The sequence below is a fragment of the Ictidomys tridecemlineatus genome, chromosome 4 (genome assembly GCF_052094955.1).
Source record: "Ictidomys tridecemlineatus isolate mIctTri1 chromosome 4, mIctTri1.hap1, whole genome shotgun sequence".
NCBI lineage: Eukaryota > Metazoa > Chordata > Mammalia > Rodentia > Sciuridae > Ictidomys > Ictidomys tridecemlineatus.
Window position 1 is genome coordinate 210318357 of NC_135480.1, and position 21737 is coordinate 210340093.

The 21737-nt window shown below is 47.2% G+C and overlaps 1 protein-coding gene across 16 annotated transcripts in view; it reads left to right on the plus strand.

Annotated features, from left to right (window-relative positions):
• Cacna1b (calcium voltage-gated channel subunit alpha1 B) overlaps positions 1–21737 on the plus strand; it is a 183122-nt gene that overhangs the window by 80289 nt on the left and 81096 nt on the right. For 11 of the 16 annotated variants that reach the window (XM_078048846.1, XM_078048847.1, XM_078048834.1 and 8 more), the window contains 4 exons: positions 1274–1380; positions 4535–4597; positions 8252–9067; positions 9965–10182. In XM_078048846.1, the coding sequence (XP_077904972.1) occupies positions 1274–1380; positions 4535–4597; positions 8252–9067; positions 9965–10182 (1204 nt within the window). The remainder of the gene's footprint in view (positions 1–1273; positions 1381–4534; positions 4598–8251; positions 9068–9964; positions 10183–21737) is intronic. The other 5 variants (XM_078048841.1, XM_078048836.1, XM_078048842.1 and 2 more) reach the window with 3 other exon arrangements.

Consider the following 21737-nt stretch of genomic DNA (forward strand, 5'->3'; position numbering starts at 1 on the left):
TGGCATTTCCTGGACTGGCCATGAGCCCCAATGACTTGGTTCTTGCCTTCCTTTATATTTCCACAGATGTAACATTACTTATTTTACGCAGTGGAAATAAGTTCAAATTGAATTGTTTGTAGACCTTTCAGAGGGGACTTGAGAACACTCTTTGGAATGATTAAGATGCCCCTGCCCTAGAGGTTTTGTCTGGGAATGCTGTGTGGTGGATCAGCTTTGTCTCATTTCTGGGTCTGAAGCATTTCTGGGTCTGTGGTGGACATTTTCAGGCAGCTACCAGGGGATTTCGTTTTTGCCATTATTGTGCCCTTAAATGCAGATTTAAGGACATTTTGAGGAATGTTGGAGTTAGGTGTGCTTGGACTTGGAGATTTTGAGGGAACCGTGGTGGCCACAGAAGTCCAGATGGACACTGTGGAGGTCTTAACTTTCCTTCTGGGACCCAGAACACAGGAGCATTGCATATTGGTTTTGCTTAGTGACTTGGGGTCAGGGCCAGAGGGTCTGTCCAGATGTCCATTCCTCTTCATAGCCAGGGGCAGAGGTGCCTATGCGCGCGTGCACGCATGCGTACACACACACACACACACACACACACACACACACACACACACACTCTCTCTCAGCCCTGGTGTCAGAGCCACAAGGAGCTTCATTGTCACAGATGGGAATGAGTAGACAGATGTAATCTGCTGGGTCCAGTCAGGAAAACTCAAAGGAGGCATATAGCCCCACTGAAAATTGATGGTGAAAGCCCTTATGTGCAGTGCTTGGCTAGCACCTAGTCATAAGCCCTGTGAAAGACCAGCTTTGTTCAAATGTGACAGGTGCCTCTGGGAGGGAAGGAGGATTAAAAAAAAGGGGCAGCTTTGACTTGATAAGCAAGTCTAAGGTGCATGGTACAAATAGGCAGATATGTCCGGGCAGTCAGTTGGTATTTGGAGCTCGGCTCAGGGTCAGGGTGCTCATATAGGAGTGGGATCATCAGCTTGAGAGGCAGGAATCTAGAGACCATAATCTCTGAGCCACCTGGTGGGGAGGTCCTGAACTTTTGTGGCTGCTCATAGGGAAAGCATGTGCACACAGGGGCTTGCCACCCAGCTTCATGGTTCTGAGGGAAGGAGGGGCACTGAGGTCCTGGGAGAAAGAACTAATGGACCATGTCCATGCAGGGGCTGGTCCCATGATGCAGAAGGCTGGAGGGGCACTAAGGGGAAAGCTAATGGTCTTAGAGTGGCCCTCTGAGGGTCAAATATTTCTCTTGTTCACACAGGATGAAGAGGAGATGGAAGAAGCAGCCAATCAGAAGCTGGCTCTGCAGAAAGCCAAGGAAGTGGCTGAAGTCAGCCCCATGTCTGCTGCCAACATCTCCATTGCTGCGTAAGACTCTTGGGAGCAGATTGTGGGTGGCTGTGGCTGGGTCACACCAGGTCACCACTTCCAAAGGCTTTCTCTGAGCATGCCTTGCATTAGCTGGGGCTTGTGAGGACACATCTCAGCCCTGAACCTGTGTCAGGAGAAGCCTGGAACAAAGGGTTCCTGGGCTGTCTAGGCTCTGTGACATTCTTCCAGTCTGAGCATGGGCAGGGTATACTGGGTACAGTCCTCACAGTGTGGATGGAACTGGCTCAGCCACAGCACTTGTTCACTAGGATGTCTCAGGGCGGCTCCAGGTCCCCCTGCAGGCAAAGCCTGGGACTTAATCGGGGTGAGGAGTCTGCACATGGAGTTTATATACAGCTTTCTAGAAATGTGTTTTGTGAGCCAAGAGGTTCTTCAGGAGCCCAGGAATTTGATGCAGCTTCCCCAAACATCTCTAAGTGTTTGGTATTGGGATAGAGGTCAGGGGAGCTTCTGTAATGAGATAGGATGGATACAGGGCAGAACAGACTTCTGCAAGAAAGCCAGTCATCAATCTCCTGTTCCGTGGACTCAGGTACAGTAAGTACAGTGCACATGTGGAAGGTTGGGGGCTTCAAGGGACTATAGAGTTTGAGCAGAGTGCCACAGGCTGCAGCAGCCTAGGAAGGGGAGAGAAGTCGGCCGCGTCTCGTCTCCGACCACTGATTGTGCAGCTGCTGGCTGCCTGGATGCGCATTCACCCCACCACTCACTTTTCTTGTGCTGACCATTCCCTTTCTGTGGCCACTGACCATAGTGCTAGGCATAGCCATGGCATCTCTGTGGTGTCATATGCCTGCACTGCTGAGTATTTTGGGGCATGTGGATGAGCATGCTGTGAGGCAACTGGTTTGTGTGTGTGTGTCTGTGTGCGTGTGCACACACACCCGTAAAGGCCCTGGGTGATGGCATTTGCAGAGGACCTGTCTCTTCGCCAGGCAGAAAGTGCAGGGGAGGTTCCTCAGGAAGAGAGCAGCTGTGCCCCTGCTCCTGGGACCCTGCAGCGAGCCAGGCAGGTGGAGGACAAAGCCATCATCATGGGGCTGTCGGTGGCTCCATACTCAGTTGTGTTTCGTTGTCTGTCCAGTTTAGTTGTCTGCTTAGGTCGTTAGTGTAACTGCAGTGATCTGCAGGCTATCCTCTTGCATCCTACAGGTGAGCTCTGTAAGCTGGTGTTGTCTGCTGGACAGAGGGTGGCAGGGCAGCATTTGGCTTGTTGGGTTTCTGGCCTCATGTGGCCTCTTGATGTTTCTGTTTGGCACTTGCCTTCTCTGTTGGTCCTGCTGGTGAGTGTTAGTCCTGGGCCCTGCGCTCTTCAGGGCTGCCATTCCCATGGGTGTGCTGGAGGGTAGCCACATCCATCCAGCTGAGACCTTGGAGAGAAGAGTGCCATGGAGGGTGCATCAAGCCACCAGATGGGAGGTCTAGACCATTCCTCCTCTGCTATCACTGTCCCTGTTTGGAGACACTTTGTGCAGGTTGAGGCATCCTAGGTATAGGCCACACGTGACATCGGCTGTTGGCCTGAGCACTGTGGTGGTTTCTGAGTGGAAAAAGTGCTTTCTTCTCCTGGGACCCACAGGTGCTCTGCCTCGGGAGGGTCCCAAGTGAAGTGTTAGCTCCAGAGCCAGGGTCACAGCCTTCATATCTGTGAGGGCTGCTTGTGTCCCCTCTTGGATGGACTGTGGGTCCCACAGACCCTGCCAGGGATGCCACTGTGGCCCATACTTGGTGATGTGGTGAAACCACAGAGGTCCTGTGTGTGACCCTGCGGGATCAACCTCCTGGGCATGAGGGAGGATCTATACTGGGCAAGGCCTGTCCTTGGGTGTGCATGGGTGCTGGATGTGAGGGCCCCCAATGCTGGGTTTCCCACTCATCCTGCTGAGACCCCTGAGGGCTGGAGATGCCTGTGTACTCATTTCTGTGGCCTAAGCTGCTGGACCAGGCAGGAGTGCAGCCCCCAGTGCTCCCTGACCTTGCTCTTCACACCATGCCTCATGGCATGGGTGCTCTGCAGGGACATTTTATGGTGCCTCAGGTGCAAGAGGACCTCATGCTCTGTGGATAGTGTGGGGATCCCTGCGATCAGGTCTGTCTGTCGCCTAGGTGGCAGCTTACTTAGGAGCCTGAGAGGGGAGGGATGTTAAGCTTGACATTGTCTTCCCAGTTCTCTTGGCAGTGGCACCCTCGTCCTCACCTTCTGAGTGGCTATGCACATACTCACATTCACAACATGCTTGCACACTTACTCATACTTACATTCATACACAGTCATAATCTCAACACTCTCATGTTGTCATACACACATGCCTGTCTGCACGCAGGGCCTGTGGGCAGGAGAGCTGCTCTGTGTGCCTTAGATTGTGTAAAGACCTGGCCTTGAGAAGGAGGCACTGAAAACCCACCTGGCCCTCTCTGGGAAAGCTAGGGTGAAGGTCATGGCTGTGAAGAGATGCTGGTTTTCTCTATTGGTTTTGGAAAAGCTGCAGCAAAGTTACTTGCAAGTGACTGGAGTTATATCCCTAGGGAAGTTGGGCTGGTGGCATTGCCTGGTTTGCTCCTGGAGAGGTCATGGTGACCTGAGAGCAGTTGGATTTGAGCCTGGGGACCTGAGGGCCTGGGAGCAGCTCCTAGGAAGGCAGGTGGGGCAGGCAGCAGGGCCCCCAGCAGCACGTCAGGTAAGGGTGGCTGTGGTCTCCTTGTTCTCTTGTCTGTGCTTCTCTGGGCTGGCCTGCTGCAGAGGCCTGCAGCAGAGGGGAAGGACTGGGTGGAATTATGGGAAAAGCGATACAGTTCCTCCTAACCCAAGGCTTCTCAGAGCAGCGTGGGTGGAGCCTTAGTGGATGAATGGGTCCCTCCAAATTACTGCTTCTCGTCTTTCAGTCATTGTAGGGTTTGCTGTGTTACTTTAGTTTCTTTTCTGTGTGTGTGTGTGTGGATTTGGTTCTCAACTTCTTTTTTGCTCCGAGGTCTCAGCTGGTGCCCGTCTGATGGACGTGTCTCCAGCCTCCTGCCCAGATGCACACTGCAGCCTGCGCCCGCACTGGTGTGGTGCTCAAGCGTTGCTAGTGTCTTTCAGAACTTTCTGTTTTTCTCACTTCTGTCTATGTCTTGTTTCTTGCATGTGCAGTTTTGTAAAGCGAACTCGAGGTACTGTGTCTCGCAGCTCATCTGTCTCCAGCGTAGATTCACCGTGAGTCGCTCTGCTACGATATTCCATCCGTGGCTCCATTATTGACACATGTACACATCTTCCTTCCACTCCTAACTCTGCTTTCTCACCTAAGTCATTTGCTTCATGGGCAGCTCCAGGTCAGCCTTCTGTAGCCTGGGCTGGGAATGGTGGGCACACTTCCTGGCCTCCTGGAGTCCTGCTTTCAGGCTCAGTCAGCCCTCTCTGATCTCAGCCCCTCCTGCTCCCCTTCTTGGTTTCCATCCTCTTGTCTGCTGTCTGTCCATGTGCAGTCAGTCTGGTGTCTTGGGTGTATCTGCTTCTCTGAGTGGATGAAGCACTGTGAGCCCAGGTCTCCTGTGGGTCCTATGAGGCCAGGATCTTTTATGCAGGGGTGGCGGAGAGAGTTCTTGGGGTTCACTGGGGACATTTGTGGTTTTTAGAGTTTCCCCTTACTTGGGGGAAATGTTTCAGTGACTCTGAGGAAGTCCTTGTCCAAGAGCAGAGCTCTTGTCCAACTGTGGTGCTTGTGGCACATGGACCAGGTAGAGCCATGAAAACCCCAAGGAGGCTCTCAACTGGCTGACTTCTCCCTGCACATCTCCTCCTGGAGAGTGTTTCTGGGTGACTGGTCCCCAGGGATTTCCCCTTGAGAATGAGGTAAGGCCCTGCAGGTGAGGGTACCTGAGTGGTCAGGTACATTTGGGCCACCTGGATGGAAGTGGCCATGTGCCCTCTCTGTGTCTTGGTGGTGGTGAGGCTCTCAGCAGCCCTGCCCTGTGCATCTTCTTGATGCCAAAATAGAGCTGGGCTGCCTTCCCCCAATCCCTGTTTGCTGTTGGCTGTTGGAGTCTGATGTCTCATAGGGTAAAAAATAAGGAAACATGTTGGATCTTGAACAGTTGATTCACATGGCAGAGTAAGATGCTGATGCAGGTATTGATGGTTTCAGAACAGGGCTGCTCCACACTGTCAACAGTTATGGGTAACTGCCTGGCTGAACCTAGAGACCTCAAAGCAGTGCTAATGAGATCCTCAAGGCTCCTTTCTGAGCCCTGTGATTGTCCACAGTGTTGAGTTGGGCAGGGTAAGTTGTCCTCCCTAGTATGGATGGTGGTTGCACCTGCAAGATAGGGCTATGACATCATGGGAGCAGCTTCTCCATGTGATTCCCTAAAGATCCCTTTAAATAAGAACCTTGTCTGGATTAGTCACCAGCCATATTGCATTAGAGGTCTGTGTGGATTGGTTTCCATTCTTAGGTTCTTGAACTGCCTGTGATCTCAGTAGAAATTACAGAGTGAGAGACCTGCACTGGCCAAACTGAGCAGAATTCAGTGGGGTTTATGTGCCAGACAGAGAAAGTACAGAGACCTTGGCCAGGGCAAGGGCAGGATGATTCAGGGACATACAGGAGGAAACACCTGGTGCGTATGATGTTGCATATATATGTTCAGGCTCAGGGGCTTCATCCATAGAGAAGCCCAGTGGTACCAACTGGGTTATGTGTAGATGTAGACAGTCTCTGTGATATCAGGGCCCAGAGTAGCATACAGACCTATAGGGACCGGTAGAGTGGGGCTATGGTGGCTAATGCAGATGGCTGGGCAGTGTTTACACAGCTGATTATTGTGGTCCTCTCTCTGGGTAGTCATGAGAGGCCCTGCCAGCCTGATGGCACCTCTGGCCCCACAGACTTTCTGGCTTTTTGCTAGACTTGAGGTGGTTCCTGAGAGAGAGAGGACTGTCCTTGGGGCAAGGCTGAGGACAGTTATGTGGTATAGAGCCCATCCCTGCCTGTGTCTAAAACTGAGCTGCCAGTCCCCACATGGCCTTCATGGCCTTCATGGTCTATCTTTTTTTGATAAAGAACTTGATCTTGGCCTCAGGCGGCGGCTTCATCTGAGTGAACCACCTATTTGTTGACCAAATGGCTTATAGTCCAGACCTGTCTTGGGCTGCTACCAGACAGCAGCAGTGACCAGACACCAGCCCGCCCAAGGCTCCCGTGCCTGGCGTGTGCCTGTCATGGCTCTTTTGCATTTCACGCTGCCTGGAGTTGAAAGATGGTGCCAGCTTGGGGCAGGAGACCTATGGGTCTGTTGCAGGGAATTCTTGGGAGCAGGGGACTATAGAACTTCAATGTCTTGGGGGGACAGGTGACAGCTGAGGCCCTGGACCAACTGATGGCTTCCACATGTCACCCTGCTCATCCCTGCCTGGGCTCTGAGGTGGGGTACCAACATGGTGCTTCTCTGCTTTCATACTTGCCAAGTACTGCCCCTGGTGGTGGCTTCCCACACACTGGCTGCAGGGTGGGAGTGGCTGGCCTGGCTGCCACAGGGGCAGCTGCATCTTTGCTGTTAGTGCAGTTTGGTCTGGCTGCAGCCTGTGTCCTCCCCTCCTGTCCCTGCATCGGATCCTGGCTTCATCAGTGACTCACTGTCGACTCTGGTCAGATCAAGTCCTCTCTCCAGGATCAGTGTCTTCCCTTGTGAAATGGGTACAGGGATGGCTGAAAGGACTGGGTGAGATGGGCATAGCCCAGAGTACCAGTTCCATGGCCATTTTACTAATGGTGCTACCATCATTGCCAAGGTCTCCAGGAACTTCCAGCAGCTAGAGGATAAGGCTAAGGCCTCTGACGAGGTTTCTGCCTGGTAAAGTCATGGCTTGGGTCACCTACCTTGGTGGTCTTATTCATCAAAGAACCCAGAGTACAAAGGCCTCACATGCACTCCATGCTGTGGAGCCCCACATGTGCCATGGGAACAGCGGTGCCTTGGCTGTTGAGGTGGAGGGTGGATCACAGCCTTTAGGAGCTTACGCAGTGAGGGTCAAGCTTAGACCATTGGCCACCCTGGTGCCGGAGGGCTCTGAGGGCCATGTCTGGCTCTGCTCTTAATGGAGGAAGAGGTTCTCCATGGAAACAAGAGGAAGGAGGACATTCATGACCATGGGAGGGGATGTCACCAGCCACAGACCTGCCATTGAGCCAGGTAGTGGCTTCCCAGTCAGGGCGGACCGTCTTGGTGAGCAGCTGAGGCACTGTTTGTTCCTGAGAGGGCCAGATCCTCTGTCAGCTTAAGCCTCTTGTATGGGTTCCCATTCTCCTGGCTGGTGGCTTTCCTCCTGGGAGGTGCAGTGGGGAAGTGTCTACTTGGCTTCTCTGGAGCAGCTCTGCTCTCCTGCTGGAGTGGGGCCATCCCCCCGGGGGGGCTGCAGGGGAGCCTTTGCATCTGCATCCCCATTAGGACAGTGCTCCTCCCTTCTCCCACCCACCTGGCCAGCAGCTGACTTGCCCTGGAAGCCTGTGCTACCTCTTAGAGGTGCCTCACATTCCCACTGCCGTGTACCCCAGGATCCGTGGCTACCATCTATCTGCTCCAGAGTGGCCTTGAGCACCCCCTCCCCCCACGCATATATAGCCTAATATGGTCTGTGGGTTCCAAGGGACACCAGGGGAAGTGGAGCTGAATTTGGGTCCCTTGGATATTCCCCTCTTGTTCTACATCCTGCCAGTGGTCTTGGGGGCTTCTGCCGCCTCTCCTTCCTTCCTCTCCTCCCTGCAACCACTCTTTCATCCCTCCATTGCTGTGTGTTCATCCGTGGCTTCCCTGAGAGACAGAGAGAAGGGGCTGGGCGGGCCAACACTCACTGCCAGTCTCCCCGCAGCAGGCAGCAGAACTCGGCCAAGGCTCGCTCGGTGTGGGAGCAGCGGGCCAGCCAGCTTCGGCTGCAGAACCTGCGGGCCAGCTGTGAGGCGCTGTACAGTGAGATGGACCCGGAAGAGCGAATGCGCTATGCAACCACACGCCACCTAAGACCAGACATGAAGACGCACTTGGACCGGCCTCTGGTGGTGGAGCCACCAGGGCGGGATGGCCCACGGGGTCCCATGGGGGGCAAAGCCCGACCCGAAGGCACTGAGGTCACCGAGGGTGTAGACCCACCACGACGGCACCACCGACATCGTGACAGGGACAAAGTTCAGGCTGTGGTCCCCGCAGTGGGTGAACAGGACAGGGCTGATGCTGTGAAGGCGGAGAGTGTGGACCCTGGAGCACGGGAGGAGCGGGCACGTCCACACCGCAGTCGCAGCAAGGACGCGGCAGGTGCGCTGGAGTCCCGGAGCGAGCGCAGCAGGGGCCCGGGCCCTGAGGGCGGACGACGGCACCACCGGCGGGGCTCTCCGGAGGAGGCTGCTGAGCGCGAGCCCCGGCGCCACCGTGCTCACCGGCACGGTCCAGAACAGGGCAAGGAAGGTGTTGCACCTACTGCCAAGAGCGAGAGGCGCTTGCGGCACCGGGGGCCCCGGGCCGGTTCCAGGGAGGCAGAGAGTGGTGAGGAGCCTATGCGACGGCACCGGGCGCGGCACAAGGTGCCGTCTGTTCAGGAGCCCACTGAAAAGGAGGCCACAGAGAAGGAGGCTGCAGAGAAGGAGGGCGAGATGGTGGAGGCGGACAAGGAGATACGGAACCACCATCCCAAGTGCGTAAGCACAAGCAGTGGGCCCGGTGACCTTTTGGTCCTGGGACAAGGGCCCCTATTTCCCTCTGTGGTGGGGGTGGGGTTGGCCCAGGCTGATGCTGGGCCCCAATGTCCTGGCTGATAGCACAGGGTGACTTGGACCAGGTTGCCCATGCTCCTCCTGCCCAATTCCCTCTCAGAACTGCTTGGCAGGGCATCTTGGTGCCACATCAACCATCGGGCTTAGGGGACACCAGACATTTGGGACACCTTGACCTAGGAAGAACAGAGTGACCTTGGGAGAAAAGAGAAAATTGGATTATGGAGGAAGGAGAGGCCAGTGAAGTTTAGGAGATTGATGGGCAGGGCAGTACAACAGGGGACCATACTGAGTGGTCTCCTAACAAGGAGGCTGCCCACCTGCTCCTTAGCTGTGACTCTGCAAGAGGCCTGGGGCAGGAGCCTGGAGGCTGGGGCCTCTGTACTTATGGATTGGCCACAAACCAACCAGGACAAATGCCTGGAGTCCAGGGCCCAGGACCAGCCCCACAGAACTACTGTCATCAAGTACAAAACTCTGTGCTGGGTCTTTGCCTGGGTGGAGCACTTGGATGGCCCCTGGGTGGGTGGCTCAGGGAAGTATCCCTCTCCAGACTAATTTATTCTTCCAACAGTTGTGTTCCACATAGATAATGTGAGGCCAATAGTGCCAGGGTTCTGTGCCTGGGACAGATGGATGAGTCAGCCCTGTACCTAAAGACAGAATTGTATAGGGTGATAGAATCCATACAGAACACCAGAGGAGCACAGGAGGTTGTCCGAGATTTACCTGGCCTGGGTAGAGGTATAAGAAGCTGGGGTTTGCAGAAATAGGAGTTTGGGGCTGCATCAGACTCTGCTGTGCATTTTTGGTTGCAGGGAGCCTCACTGTGGCCTGGAGGCCAGTGGGGTGATGGGCATAGCCCCTGTGCATGTGCTGCCCAGCACTTGTCTCCAGAAGGTGGAGGAACAGCCAGAAGATGCAGACAATCAGAGAAATGTCACTCGGATGGGCATCGAATCCTCAGACCCGAGCAGCACCTTACATGTCCCAGTGACACTGGCAGGCCCTCCTGGGGAGACCACAGTTGCTCCCAGTGAGTATCTCCCTGTACCAGTGGCAGGCACACTGTACAGGTCCAGTCACCTATTTCCCTCTTGCTCCATGGCAGCTGCTGGAGACGTGGCTGGCCTCTGTGAACTGCTGTCAGCCTCTGTCCCTTGATATCTCCTTTCTTTCTAGTGCTCCAAAGGCAACTGAAGGTTACACTTCATTTTCCTCTCTTCCAAAAATATTTGTGAATTGCCAGCTAACGCCTGTGTAAGAGTTCTGCGAACACAGCAGGAGGGAGCTTTCCTTGTCAGACAGACCACAAACTGCCCTTTCCAGTTGCATAAAAGCTGCTAAGGGCTGTGGCCACATCCTAGATGGGGGCCAAGAACTGGTGGGTGAGGAGGAAGTCTTAGTGGCTGTCTCTTACCTGCTCATGTTCCCCTACTAGCTTCTCTGAGGCTCCCCAGGCCTTTGCCTGAGCTGCCCTCTTTACTCCCTAGCACAAGACCCTGAGTGAACAGGCATTGAGGGTATGGGTGGGCCAGCCAGTCTACCAGGCAAAGGCCTGCAGGTGGCAGACAGGCTCTCACCCAGTAGGGACAATGCATGGGCATTCTGTGAGAACAAGGAGGAGACTTCCTTTCTTTAGTACAGAGGAGACATCCCCAGGGGACAAGGGAGAAGGCCTGGAAGGCCAGTGAAGTGTTTAGCCCCCGAATGCACCACGTAAACTCAGGTGTCATCACACATGCCCACATTTGCAGGTACAGCCACAGACAGATGTATGCAACTATTCTTTCTTAGGCATCTCAGTCAGCCAGTGTGCAAACCCAGTATAACAGTGGAAAGTGGTGAGCTCTACTTGCTTAGCCTTTTCTTCCTCTTGGCCTTCTTGAAGAAAGCAGATCTCTTGTTCTACTTGTTCTACTTCCTATGGGCACAAACAAGTCATTGTCTTCTCAATCCCCTCACCTGATTCTCTCTGGATTAGCTTGAGGATGAACCCAGGGTCCCTACCTGTCCGCAGAGTCTAGATGTGAACCCCTCCCAACCCTCCATGCCTGTTGGCAACCATTGATCTTTTTACTGTTGCTGTAGTTTTACCTTTTCCAGAATGTCTTAATGTTGGAATCATATAGTATTCAGTCTTTTTAGACTGGTTTCTTTTACTTAGCTTTATGCACTTCAGGCTCCTCCATGTCATTTTGTGGCTTGTTAGCTTGTTTCTTTTTAGCATTGAATTAATATTCCATTGTCTAGATGTACCACAGTTTGTTTATCCATTCACCTGTTGAAGGACATCGTGGTGGTTTCCATTTCTGCAAGTTATGAATAAAACTACTTACTATAAGCACTCATCTTTAGATTTTGTGTAGGTTTAATTTTTCACTTCTTTTAGGTAAATATCTAAGAGTGTGATGTGTGGTGAGACTGTTTTGTAGAAGATGCCAAACTCTTCTCCAAAATGACTACTCTGTCTTGTATCCTCTCTGGTGATGAGGGAGAGGTCCCACTGCTCTACACCCTCCCCAGGGTGGTATTGTCAGTGCTGGGGTTTCAGCCGTTCCGAGAGGTGTGCAGTGGTATCTCCTTGTAACTTGCAGCTCCATGAGGCTTGGGATATAGTACATCTTCTAATGTGCTTATTTGCTCTCTGTATCTTCTTTGGTGAGGATCTACTCAGGTTTTTTGCCCAATTTTTAGTTGGTTGCTTATTTTATGGTTGTTGAGTGCTAGGAGTTTTTTGTGTATTTTGGATATAAGTCTTTTATTGGATATGGGTGTTATAAGCGTTTTCTCCCAATCTTTGGTTTGGCTTTCCATTCTCTGAATGTCTGCTGTTTTTATTGCTACTGTTGGAAATTGGGGACAATCTGATTCCTGTTATTACCTTCTGCTAGGAGCAGAAATCTAGCATTTGGTTTTCATGTTAATTATGCTTCCTGCTACTTTGAGTCCTCAAATTGTTTATTAGTTTTAGTGTTGATCCTCTGTTGTTTTCTAAGTATATTTTCAGAACTTCTGTGAATATTATTGGTGTTCTTTCTTACTGAGTCAGGCTCCCTTGTTTGTCTGATTGTGTTGGCTAATACTCTGAAGGTAACGGTGGAGTTCCAGAGTACCTTTACCTTGTTTTTGCCTATACTAAGCTAATGATTTTGGTTTGGGGCCTCAGGGGAGTATGTTGTGAGATCACGTTTAAGTACCCATCAATTCAATTCAATAGGAAAGTCAATTCCTATTTCACTGATGTTCTTATCTAGCAAAGATGTCAAATTTGGTTGAGGGTCTTTTCAGCATCTATAGAGATCATAATTTCCCCATAAATATGAAGACACGTGGCAATGAATTACCTGATGTGGTACTACATTTGCAACCTTAAAACTGACCTGGTTATTTTGCTTATTTTTAAATGTGTGGTTGAATTCTTTTAATATTTTATGGAAGATTTGTGGACTGATGCTTTGAGGAGAGGTGTGTTTGCAGCTTGCTTTGGTACACTTAAACATCACAAGGTTTGCATATTGGTGCCATATAGTTATTGCTTGTTTACCTTCACTGCTGCATTCCTGAAAACCCAGTGTTCTGAATGGGAATCCCATTTTTCATTATTTGATTGATTGATTTTTATCATATTTTATTTTATTTTTTTGGTGTTGGGTCAAACACAGGGTCTCGTGCCTGCTAGGTAAAAGCTCTACTGTGGAGTGTACCTGAACCCTTTCCCATTATTATAAATGGCAAAAATTACAGAGTATTACATGTAACTCAATACCCCCATTTCCTAAGAACTAAAGCACAGTTGAACGCTGAAAAGTTACAAGCTATCATATTAGGACAGAAAATATTTAACTTTTTTTTTCTTTTCCAGATTGCTGGTCAAGAAAGCTGTGAATAAGCAATTGCTTTGGATACCTCCTTTTTTGAAACTTTTAAAAAACATACAAACATGATTCTGATAATGTGGCAGCTGAATTTGGAGTCTTGCCCAAGAGTTTCCCCCATGTTACTTTGCTAAACATTGTGTTGAGTTTTGAGAAGGTACACCTCTTTTCCCTCAGGAACTCCAAAGAGATTAAGCGCGCGCGCACACACACACACACACACACACACACACAACCACAACACAAACACGGACAGTTCAGGTGACATTAGAACTACTTGATCTTTAAATATTTGGTAGAATTCTTGTGAAAATTGTCTATGTCTGGTCTGTTTTTGAAGGATAATTTCTCTATTTGATAATTTCTTTGTTTCTGTGTGAATATCGTTCTGTTTAAACATTGTAGTTTCCCGAGGTGAATTTGGTAAATTATATTTTCCTTAGAAATGATCCAGTTGATCTAGGTTTTCTAATTTATTTTCTTAAACTTAAGCCAAGGTGGGGCTACATTTTTCCCCTTCAGTTTCTCTCTGGCTCAGAGTTTTTCCCCCCTTTCATTTTTTAAATCCTATGTATTTTACCCCTTTTCCTTGACTAGTTAGTGAATAGTCTATCTCATAGACTTCATGAACCCAGGGCTCTAACTCACTGTGACTCTGTGCGTTGGTTCCTGGAGCCTTTGCTTTCTGCTTGGTCTTCATTGCTTCTCTGCTCCTTTCTCTTGCCCCATCATATGGCTCCTTTTCTGACTTCTTGAGTTGCATGCTGTTCTTTAATTTTTGCTCTGTGATTATTTAAGGGAATGAATTTTCCTCTGATTACTAATGTTATTGTTTCTGTAGATTCTGACATTTGGAATCTTCATTTTAATAAAATTTTGAGATGAGTTCCAATATCATGGCTTCCCAAGCCTGGACTGGTGGTTTCCCTGCGAGGCCACCTGCAGGTGTGCACTTCCTGGCCCCCGGCCCAGTGCTGTGGAGAGAACTGACACCTTCCTTTGTTCCCACCTTGTCTGGGGAGGAGGGCATTTATCATTGATTCCCCACCATTTTAGCATGATGTTAGCTATAAGTTTTTTTTTGTTGTTGTTGTTTTGTTTTGAGAGAGAGAGAGAGAGAGAGAGAGAGAGAGAGAGAGAGAGAGAATTTTTTAATATTTATTTTTCAGTTTTCGGCAGACATAACATCTTTATTTTATTTTTATGTGGTGCTGAGGATCGAACCCAGCACTCTGCACATGCCAGGCGAGCGCGCCACGGCTTGAGACATATACCCAGCCCCTCCAAGAGTTTTTATCATGAGTGGTTGTTGAATTTTGTAAAATGATTTTCTGCAACAATTGATATGATTTATATGTTTTCTTCTATTAATATGGTTATATTGATTTCTTTTCAAATATTCAACTGGCCTTGATCCCTGCTATACATCCTGCTGGTTTTGTGTATAATTATATTTTGCATATTTTCCAATTCTAGTTGCTAACACTTTGTTAAGGAGTTTTGCCTCTAAATCCATGAGGGATATTGGTCTGTAATTTTCTATTTTGTACTTTTTTTTTACTTGTCTGATTTGGATATCAAAGTAATACTGGATCCATAAAATATTTAATTTAATGGAATTGTCCCCTCTTCTATTTTCCACAACAGATTGTATCAAACTGGTGTTAATTCTCTTTTAAATTTTTGGTCAAATTGGTCAAAGAAAGAAACATTTATTTTTTTTGAAATTTTTAAATGAAAAAATTGGCTTCCTTAACAGTTGTAGGGCTGGGGATTGCCTTCTTCTTGGGTAAGTTGCAGGTGTTTGTGCCTTTTAAGGTAGTGGCATATTTCATTTAGGTTTTCAGATTTATGTGTACATAGTTGTCATATCTCCGCATTTTTTTTTTTTGTATCAGGATTGAATGCAGGGATGCTCAACTACTGGGTCACATCCCCAGCATCCCCCCCACCCCGCTTTTTAAATATTTATTTTTTACTTGAAGTTGGAAACAATACCTTTATTTCAAAAATTATTTATTCTTATGTGGTGCTGAGGATCGATCTCGCACATGCTTAGCCACAACCCCAGCCCCCCTTTTTGTTTTTTATTTTGAGACAGGGCCTCACTAAGTTGCTGAGGCCGTCCTTGAACTTGCAGTTCTCCTGCCTCAACCTCCAAGCTGCTGGGATCCTGTAACTACTTTGATGTTGGCATGGTCTGTAGTGATAGCCCCTGTGTCATTTTGCCATGGGTAATTTGTTATCTTCCCTTTTCTCTTTGTTAGTCTTATTAGAAGTTTGTTTATCTTATTGATCTTTTCAAAGAACCAAATTCTTATTTCATTGATTTTCTCTATTGTTTTTATGTTTTCAATTTCATTTGATTTCTACTCTGTTGTTTTTTTGTCTTTACATTTGCTTTGTGCTTATTTTACTCCTTTTTTTTTTCTTCTTGAGGGTAAGAGCTTAGATCATTGATTTGAGTCTTTTCCTCTTTTCTAATGTGAACACTTAGTGCCATACATTTCCTTCTCAGCATGCTTCTACTGTGTGCCATGGGTTTTCATGTGATATGCTTTAATTTGTGTTTAGTTTTATTTTGAAAGTTTCCCTTCAGCCTTCCTCTTTGGCTCATGTAATTCATGAGTAGAAGTGTGTGGTTTAGGTTCTCAGTGTTTGGACATTTTCCTGCTTTTTGTTATTGACTTCTGGTTTGATTACTTTATGATCAGCAACCATACTCCATCAATATCATTACAGTCTTTTAAGTTGTTTAAGTTTGTTGGATGGCTTAGGATGTGGCATATCTTGGTGTAGAATCTGTGGGCATTGAACAAGAACATGTATTTTCCAGGTTTTGGGTGTAATGTTTTGCAAGTGCCAGTTTGAGCTTGTTGGTTGGTATTATTGTAGGGCTGGGGATTGCCTTCTTCTTGGGTAAGTTTCAGGTGTTTGTGCCTTTTGTTTTTCTGTAAGCATGCTATTTTCTGTCTATGTAGACCTATCAGTTGTTGAACAAAGGATGTTCAAGTTTTCAAATACAGATGTGAACTTATCTGTTTCTACTTTCAGACTGGTAGTTGTTGCTTCACATATTTGTAGCTCTGTCATTAGGTAACATACATAGGATTTCTTTATCTTCTTGGTGGAGTGGCCCTTTTTTTTTTTTTCATTGTGAAATGTCCTTCCCTGTGCCTTAATTTTCTTTGATCTGAAGTCTATCTTATATTAATATGTCTACTCTTGCTTTCTTTTGATTAATATTCGCATGGTAACCTTTTCACCTTTTTTTTTCAGTCTGGTTATTTAGTTCTACTTGAAGTGAGTTTCTTGTAGAGAGCGTATAGTTGTATCATGTTGTTAATCCACTATGTCAGCTTTTTAATCTGGTCTTTTTAAAGCATTCACATTTAATGTAATTATTGATACATTCTATTTTTTGTTTGTTTTCTCTTTTTTTCATTTTTCTGGTTTCCTTTTTCTGCCTTTTGAGGGTTACTTGAACATGTTTTAGAATTATGTTTGACTTATCTATGGTAGTTTTGAGTGTATCTCTGATAGAGATTTTTAGTGGTTGCTTCAGGGGTCACATTATGTTTATATAACTTACCCCAGTTTATTGCTATCATGATTTTACCAGTTTCAATGAAGTATGAAAACATTACCTCTCTTGACACTCCCCCTTCTCTGTTTATAATATAATAGTCTTAAATATTTGGAATCACTTCACAATGTGTTGTCATTTTTACTTTAACTGTCAACATGATTTTTTATTGAGAAAAGAAAGCATGTTGTATTTACTCATGTTTTTCTCCTGTTATACTTTCTTTCTTCCTGAAATTCCAATATTTCTACTTTCATTATTTTCTATTTGAAGGACCTTGTTTAGCCATTCTTTAAGAGTAGGCCTGCCTGGGACAAATTCTTTTAGTTTTCCTTCATCTGAGAATGTCTTGATTGTCCTTCATTCCTGAAGGATATTTTCACTGGGTATAGAATTCTGGGTTGACAGTTCTTTTTTTTTCAGCACTTGAAAAAAACGTGTGCCTCTTCCTTCTGACCTCCATGGTTTCTGATGAGAAATCCACTGTCATTCGAATTGTTTTCTTCCTATAGGTAAGATGTTGTTTCTCTCTTGCTGCTTTCAAGATTTTTTTTTTGTCTTTATGTTTCAGAAGTTTGAGTATAATGTGTTGTAGCATGGGTTTCTTCAAGTTTATCCTTTTGGGGATTTATTCAACTTCTTGAATCTGTAGGTTAATGTCTTTTGCCAGATTTAGAAATATTTCATCCATTATGTCTTTGAGTATTTTTTTTTAGCTTTGCCCTTTTCTCTTTTCATTCAAGGACTTTGATGACATGATTGTTAGATCTTTTATTATACTCCCAAAGTCTCCTGAGCTTTATTGATTTTTTTTCAGTCTGTTTTCTTGGTATTGTTCAGATTGGGTAATTTCTATTTTCTTATCTTCTAGTTCACAGATTCTTTCATCTGTGCTTTCCATTCTGCAGTTGTGCCCATCTATTGAATTTTTAATTTCAGTCATTGTACTTTTCATTTGACCTTTTATATCTTCTATTTCTTTGCTGAGACTTCATACTTTTCATTTGTTTCAAGTGTGTTTTTAATTATCTGTCGGCCATTTTTATGAAGGTGTATCTAACATCTCTGTCAGAATTCTAATGTCAGAATCATCTTGGTGCCTATTGATTGTCTTTTCTCAGTCAAGTTGATTTCCTGGTTCTTGGTGTGATAAGCAATTTTTTATTGAAACTTCAATACTTGGGTATTATGTCATGAGCCCCTGAGTCTTATTTAAATCTTCTGTTTGGCTGTCTGCTATGACATCACTCTGCCAGGGGAAGGTTGGAAGTCATCTCCATCACCACCCAGCTGGAGGGGCTCCTCATAACTGCTGGGCTAGGGTGGGAGTTCTAGCTCCCCAGTAGGCTTCCAGCCAGATTGGAAAGCAAGAGGCCTTGCTACTCTTCCACATGTGCTGCCACCGACACAGTGGAGTTGGCCTCATTAGCTCTAAGTGTCAGTACTAGTCCTGGCTTTCCACAGGACTCACTCTAATGAGCCACACATGTGATCCTTACTGGCTTTGTATGGCTTGTGTTTCTTGTTCCCACAGAGTTGAGATTTTACTCCCATCTGTGCCTCTCTGACCCCACAGCAAGAATCCTGGGGGTGAGGGCCCATGCCTAGGCTCTGCCCCAACTCTGCTGGTGTGTGCAGAGGTGGGCTGCAGTATTTCTATGGAGTTTGGCTTGGCACAGTGATCATTGCCTGTAAGTTTTCCATCTTGCCAGGCTGCCTCCTTCCTTGTCCTCTGGCTAGGGAAAGCTAGGTTTTGTTGGGGCTTTTTAAAAATCGTGTCTGTTGGCATTTAGGGGTTGTTGGCTTTTCTAGCACAGTCTAGGGTATTTGAGGCAGAAAAGGAAGCCCTACTGCATGTCATTCCTTGGGTCCCAAACCTCCCTAGCCAGTCCACTTTCTTCCTCTTTACCTTTCGGAGTCTTCCTACATTTTCCTTATATGTATGTATGTCCAAGGGTTGTGTGTGTAGCTGTGCTTGTGGGATGAATGGGGGAGCACTTCACTCTATCAGTCTGCAAGCTGAAGCCTCTAGTTAATTTTACATATGATGTGAAATAGGAATGCGCCCTTTCCCCCACCCCACCCTCATGGACATTCAATTTCTTTATTACTGACAGTTGAAAGACTTTCCTTTTTCCTTGAATTGCTATGGCACTTTTATCAAAATCATTTGATATTATTAAGTTTTAGGGATTAAAGTTTTAATTGTTAGTTCTGTCACATAGGTTTGTTTTGTGTATCGGACACTCTGGCCATACACATTAGACCTACTTTGCCGGTTTTCTGTATGATTTTTGTTCTAACCTTTTTACAACTCAGTCTTTATTTCACATTTTCCCTTTCAGCTCATTTCTCTGTAGTCTTCTTTTTCTCTTGCTATATCCAGTGGTCTCTGTTCTCCCTTGGATTCCTTGTGGCTTCTGACATGGGCTTGTCGTTTCTGCAGTTCTCTCCTGAGTCTGGTCAGCTCTCATTCATGTCTCCAGTGGTCCATCTGTCTTTATTCTGAGTGTTTGTATCTGACCGCAGTGTTCCTTGCTATCAGCAGTGCTTCTGTAATTGTGTTGAGTACAGCAGGAGATGTGTGTGGGGAAGTTGGGTTGCTTCTGTGTTACGGTTGGGGTTTTTTGTGGGTATTTTTATTAGGTGAATAGGTTTAACCCTTAGTTTTTGTTTTCCTCTTATTGAAGTTTTTTTGTTCTTTTTAAATGGATGTTGGATTTCTTTCTCAGATAAGGATAAAATGTGCTAGGTTTGCCTGGACCAGCAGCTACATGTGATTTTGTGGAGTTGGGGCGGGGCTTGGGCAGCTTCCTGGCTCTCCAGTCCTAGAGCACCCTCCTCTGTTGGGAAAGTCAAGTCCCTTCTCTGTCTGGGTTCTGGGGTTCTGCCTGATTCTCTTCTCTGTAACGCAGACTTGTAGTCCTTGACTGAGTACTGGGGTTCATCATGAAGCCGTATGGAGCCTTCCCTTTCCTCCCCTTTCCTCCAGAAATAGGGCCCAGGGGCCACCTCCAGCCCAGGCACTTCCCAGAGCCTTCATGTGATGTTACCAGGTCCAAGGGTCTGACCCACAGGGCCTTCGACCTGTGCTGGAGAAGGGCCTTTTTTCCAGGGTGTTGCACAGCTCCTCACCTCCCACGCTGCCCTGGTTCTGCAGGCCTCAGGTGTTTGTCCCCACTCCTACGTAAGTGCAGGTATATAGTGTAGATGTGGACTGTGGATGCCTTTGTTCTTTCTCCTTGTTTATGATACAGCTTAGGGAGGATGTGGGGAGAAACCGGAGGATAGGGGCAAGAACTTGTGTTCTTCCTGCACTCAACTGGGTTTGCATTTTTGCCGGCCCTCCCTCCTTCACCTAAAGGTGGGTCAGTTTAAACCGTCTACCAGTGCCTCAGGCCTTGTCTTGACCTTCTTGTGCCTTGGCTCTGTTTGCTAATTTTTGCTCCTGGTGTTTCCTTTCCTCTGGTCTGTGTCTGATGCCCTTCCTCCTGCTCTTGGTTTTGTTATTCTTTGCAGTATTTCATCAGTCCTGGTGTGTCAGATCATCATTTGTGTCCCTCCCACTTCTGTTCCCAGAGCTTGTTTCCTGATTTCCTTTAGTGAAGTTCCAAAGTGGTGAGCTCTCTCTGCTGGCCTGGATGACCCTGGTTCTGCCATTGCTGGTGAAGAGTGATTTTCTTTTGTATGGAATTCTGGCTTGTTAGTTATTTTCTCTCATCAGATTCAGGCTATTCCATTGTCCTCCATCTTCTCTTGTTCTGTGGAGAATCCAGTGGCCTAAATTGTTCCTTTATCTGGTTCCATATTCTCTCTGTGGCTGCCTAAATGAAGGCCTTTGTGTTGTAGTAAGTTGAGTGCAGTGGCTGCTCTGTCATCCACCTTGGCAGTTGTCCTCTCTGCTGTCTTCGTCCTCCTTTCTCTTTGCTTTCTCGTATAGCCCGTGAAGTGTAAGTATGCCAGTAGGGATTTAGCATAATTGCAGCAAAAACATTGTGACTACTCCTTAATGTTATCTAACACCCATTCCAAGTTCACTTTTTACCAGGTATAATCAGTATCCAGACAAGCTCACTCATTTCAATTAGCTTAATCTGAGTGTCCGCCCTCTTCTTTCGTTCATGCCCTTTACTTGTTGAGGGAGCTGTGTGGTTTGTCCCTTCACCCCCTGCTCTGGGTCTGGTTGGTGGCAGCAGATGTCCAGCCTGCTCCTCTATCCTTACTGTAGCCTGTTTCTGACCTTGGTGGTGTGAGATCTTGTTGTCAGCCACTGTCTTGTGTGCAGGAGTTTCAGGAATGTCCCTGGCCTCTACCCAAGATGCCAAGAGTACCTCTCATCACGAGAACAAAAGCTGTCTCCAGACATTGCCGGGACTGCCCCATCTGAGCCTCATACATCGGGAGACTCGATTAGGAAGAGTTCAGTTTGGTTCTTGTGCGAGCTCCAGGGGCTGCTGCATGGTGCAGGCCCTGCCAGCCCTGCACCTCCTAACATTCTCCTGCAGCCTTTTCTCTAGTGATTCCAGTGAAAGTGATTGTTATCAGATGAGCAAATTCGGGGAGCACCACAGAATGAGGAATTTATAATCCCATTGTTTTTTCCTGCATTTACTATTCTAACCTTTTCTGTAAGGAAGATCTTATTCCACAAAATTGGGTTACCTTGAAATATAGTTTGTATTTATTTACTTATTTTTTGAATTTTTATTTGTTTTAATTAGTTATATATGTCAGTAGAATGCACTTTTTTTTGGGGGGGAGGTACCAGGATTGAACTTGACCACTGAGCCACATCCCTAGCCCTACTTTGTATTTTATTAGAGACCAGATCTCACCGAGTTGCTTCAAGTGCCTCATTAAATTGCTGAGGCTGGCTTTGAACTTGCAATCCTCTTGCCTCCACCTCCCGAGCTGCTGGGATTATAGGCGTGTGCCAGCACACCTGGTCTGTAGTTTGTGTTTCTAGCAAGCAAGAGAGATGCTTAATTCTGTCCCTTTATTTGTGAATTTTCAAAATAATGAATCAACTCTAATATCACTAATGAGAGATTTTTAAATTATTACTAGGAAATTATAGATGTGGGTATGTTTGATGGGTTTCAGTCGGTCCTGGGGGAGCCCAGTCCT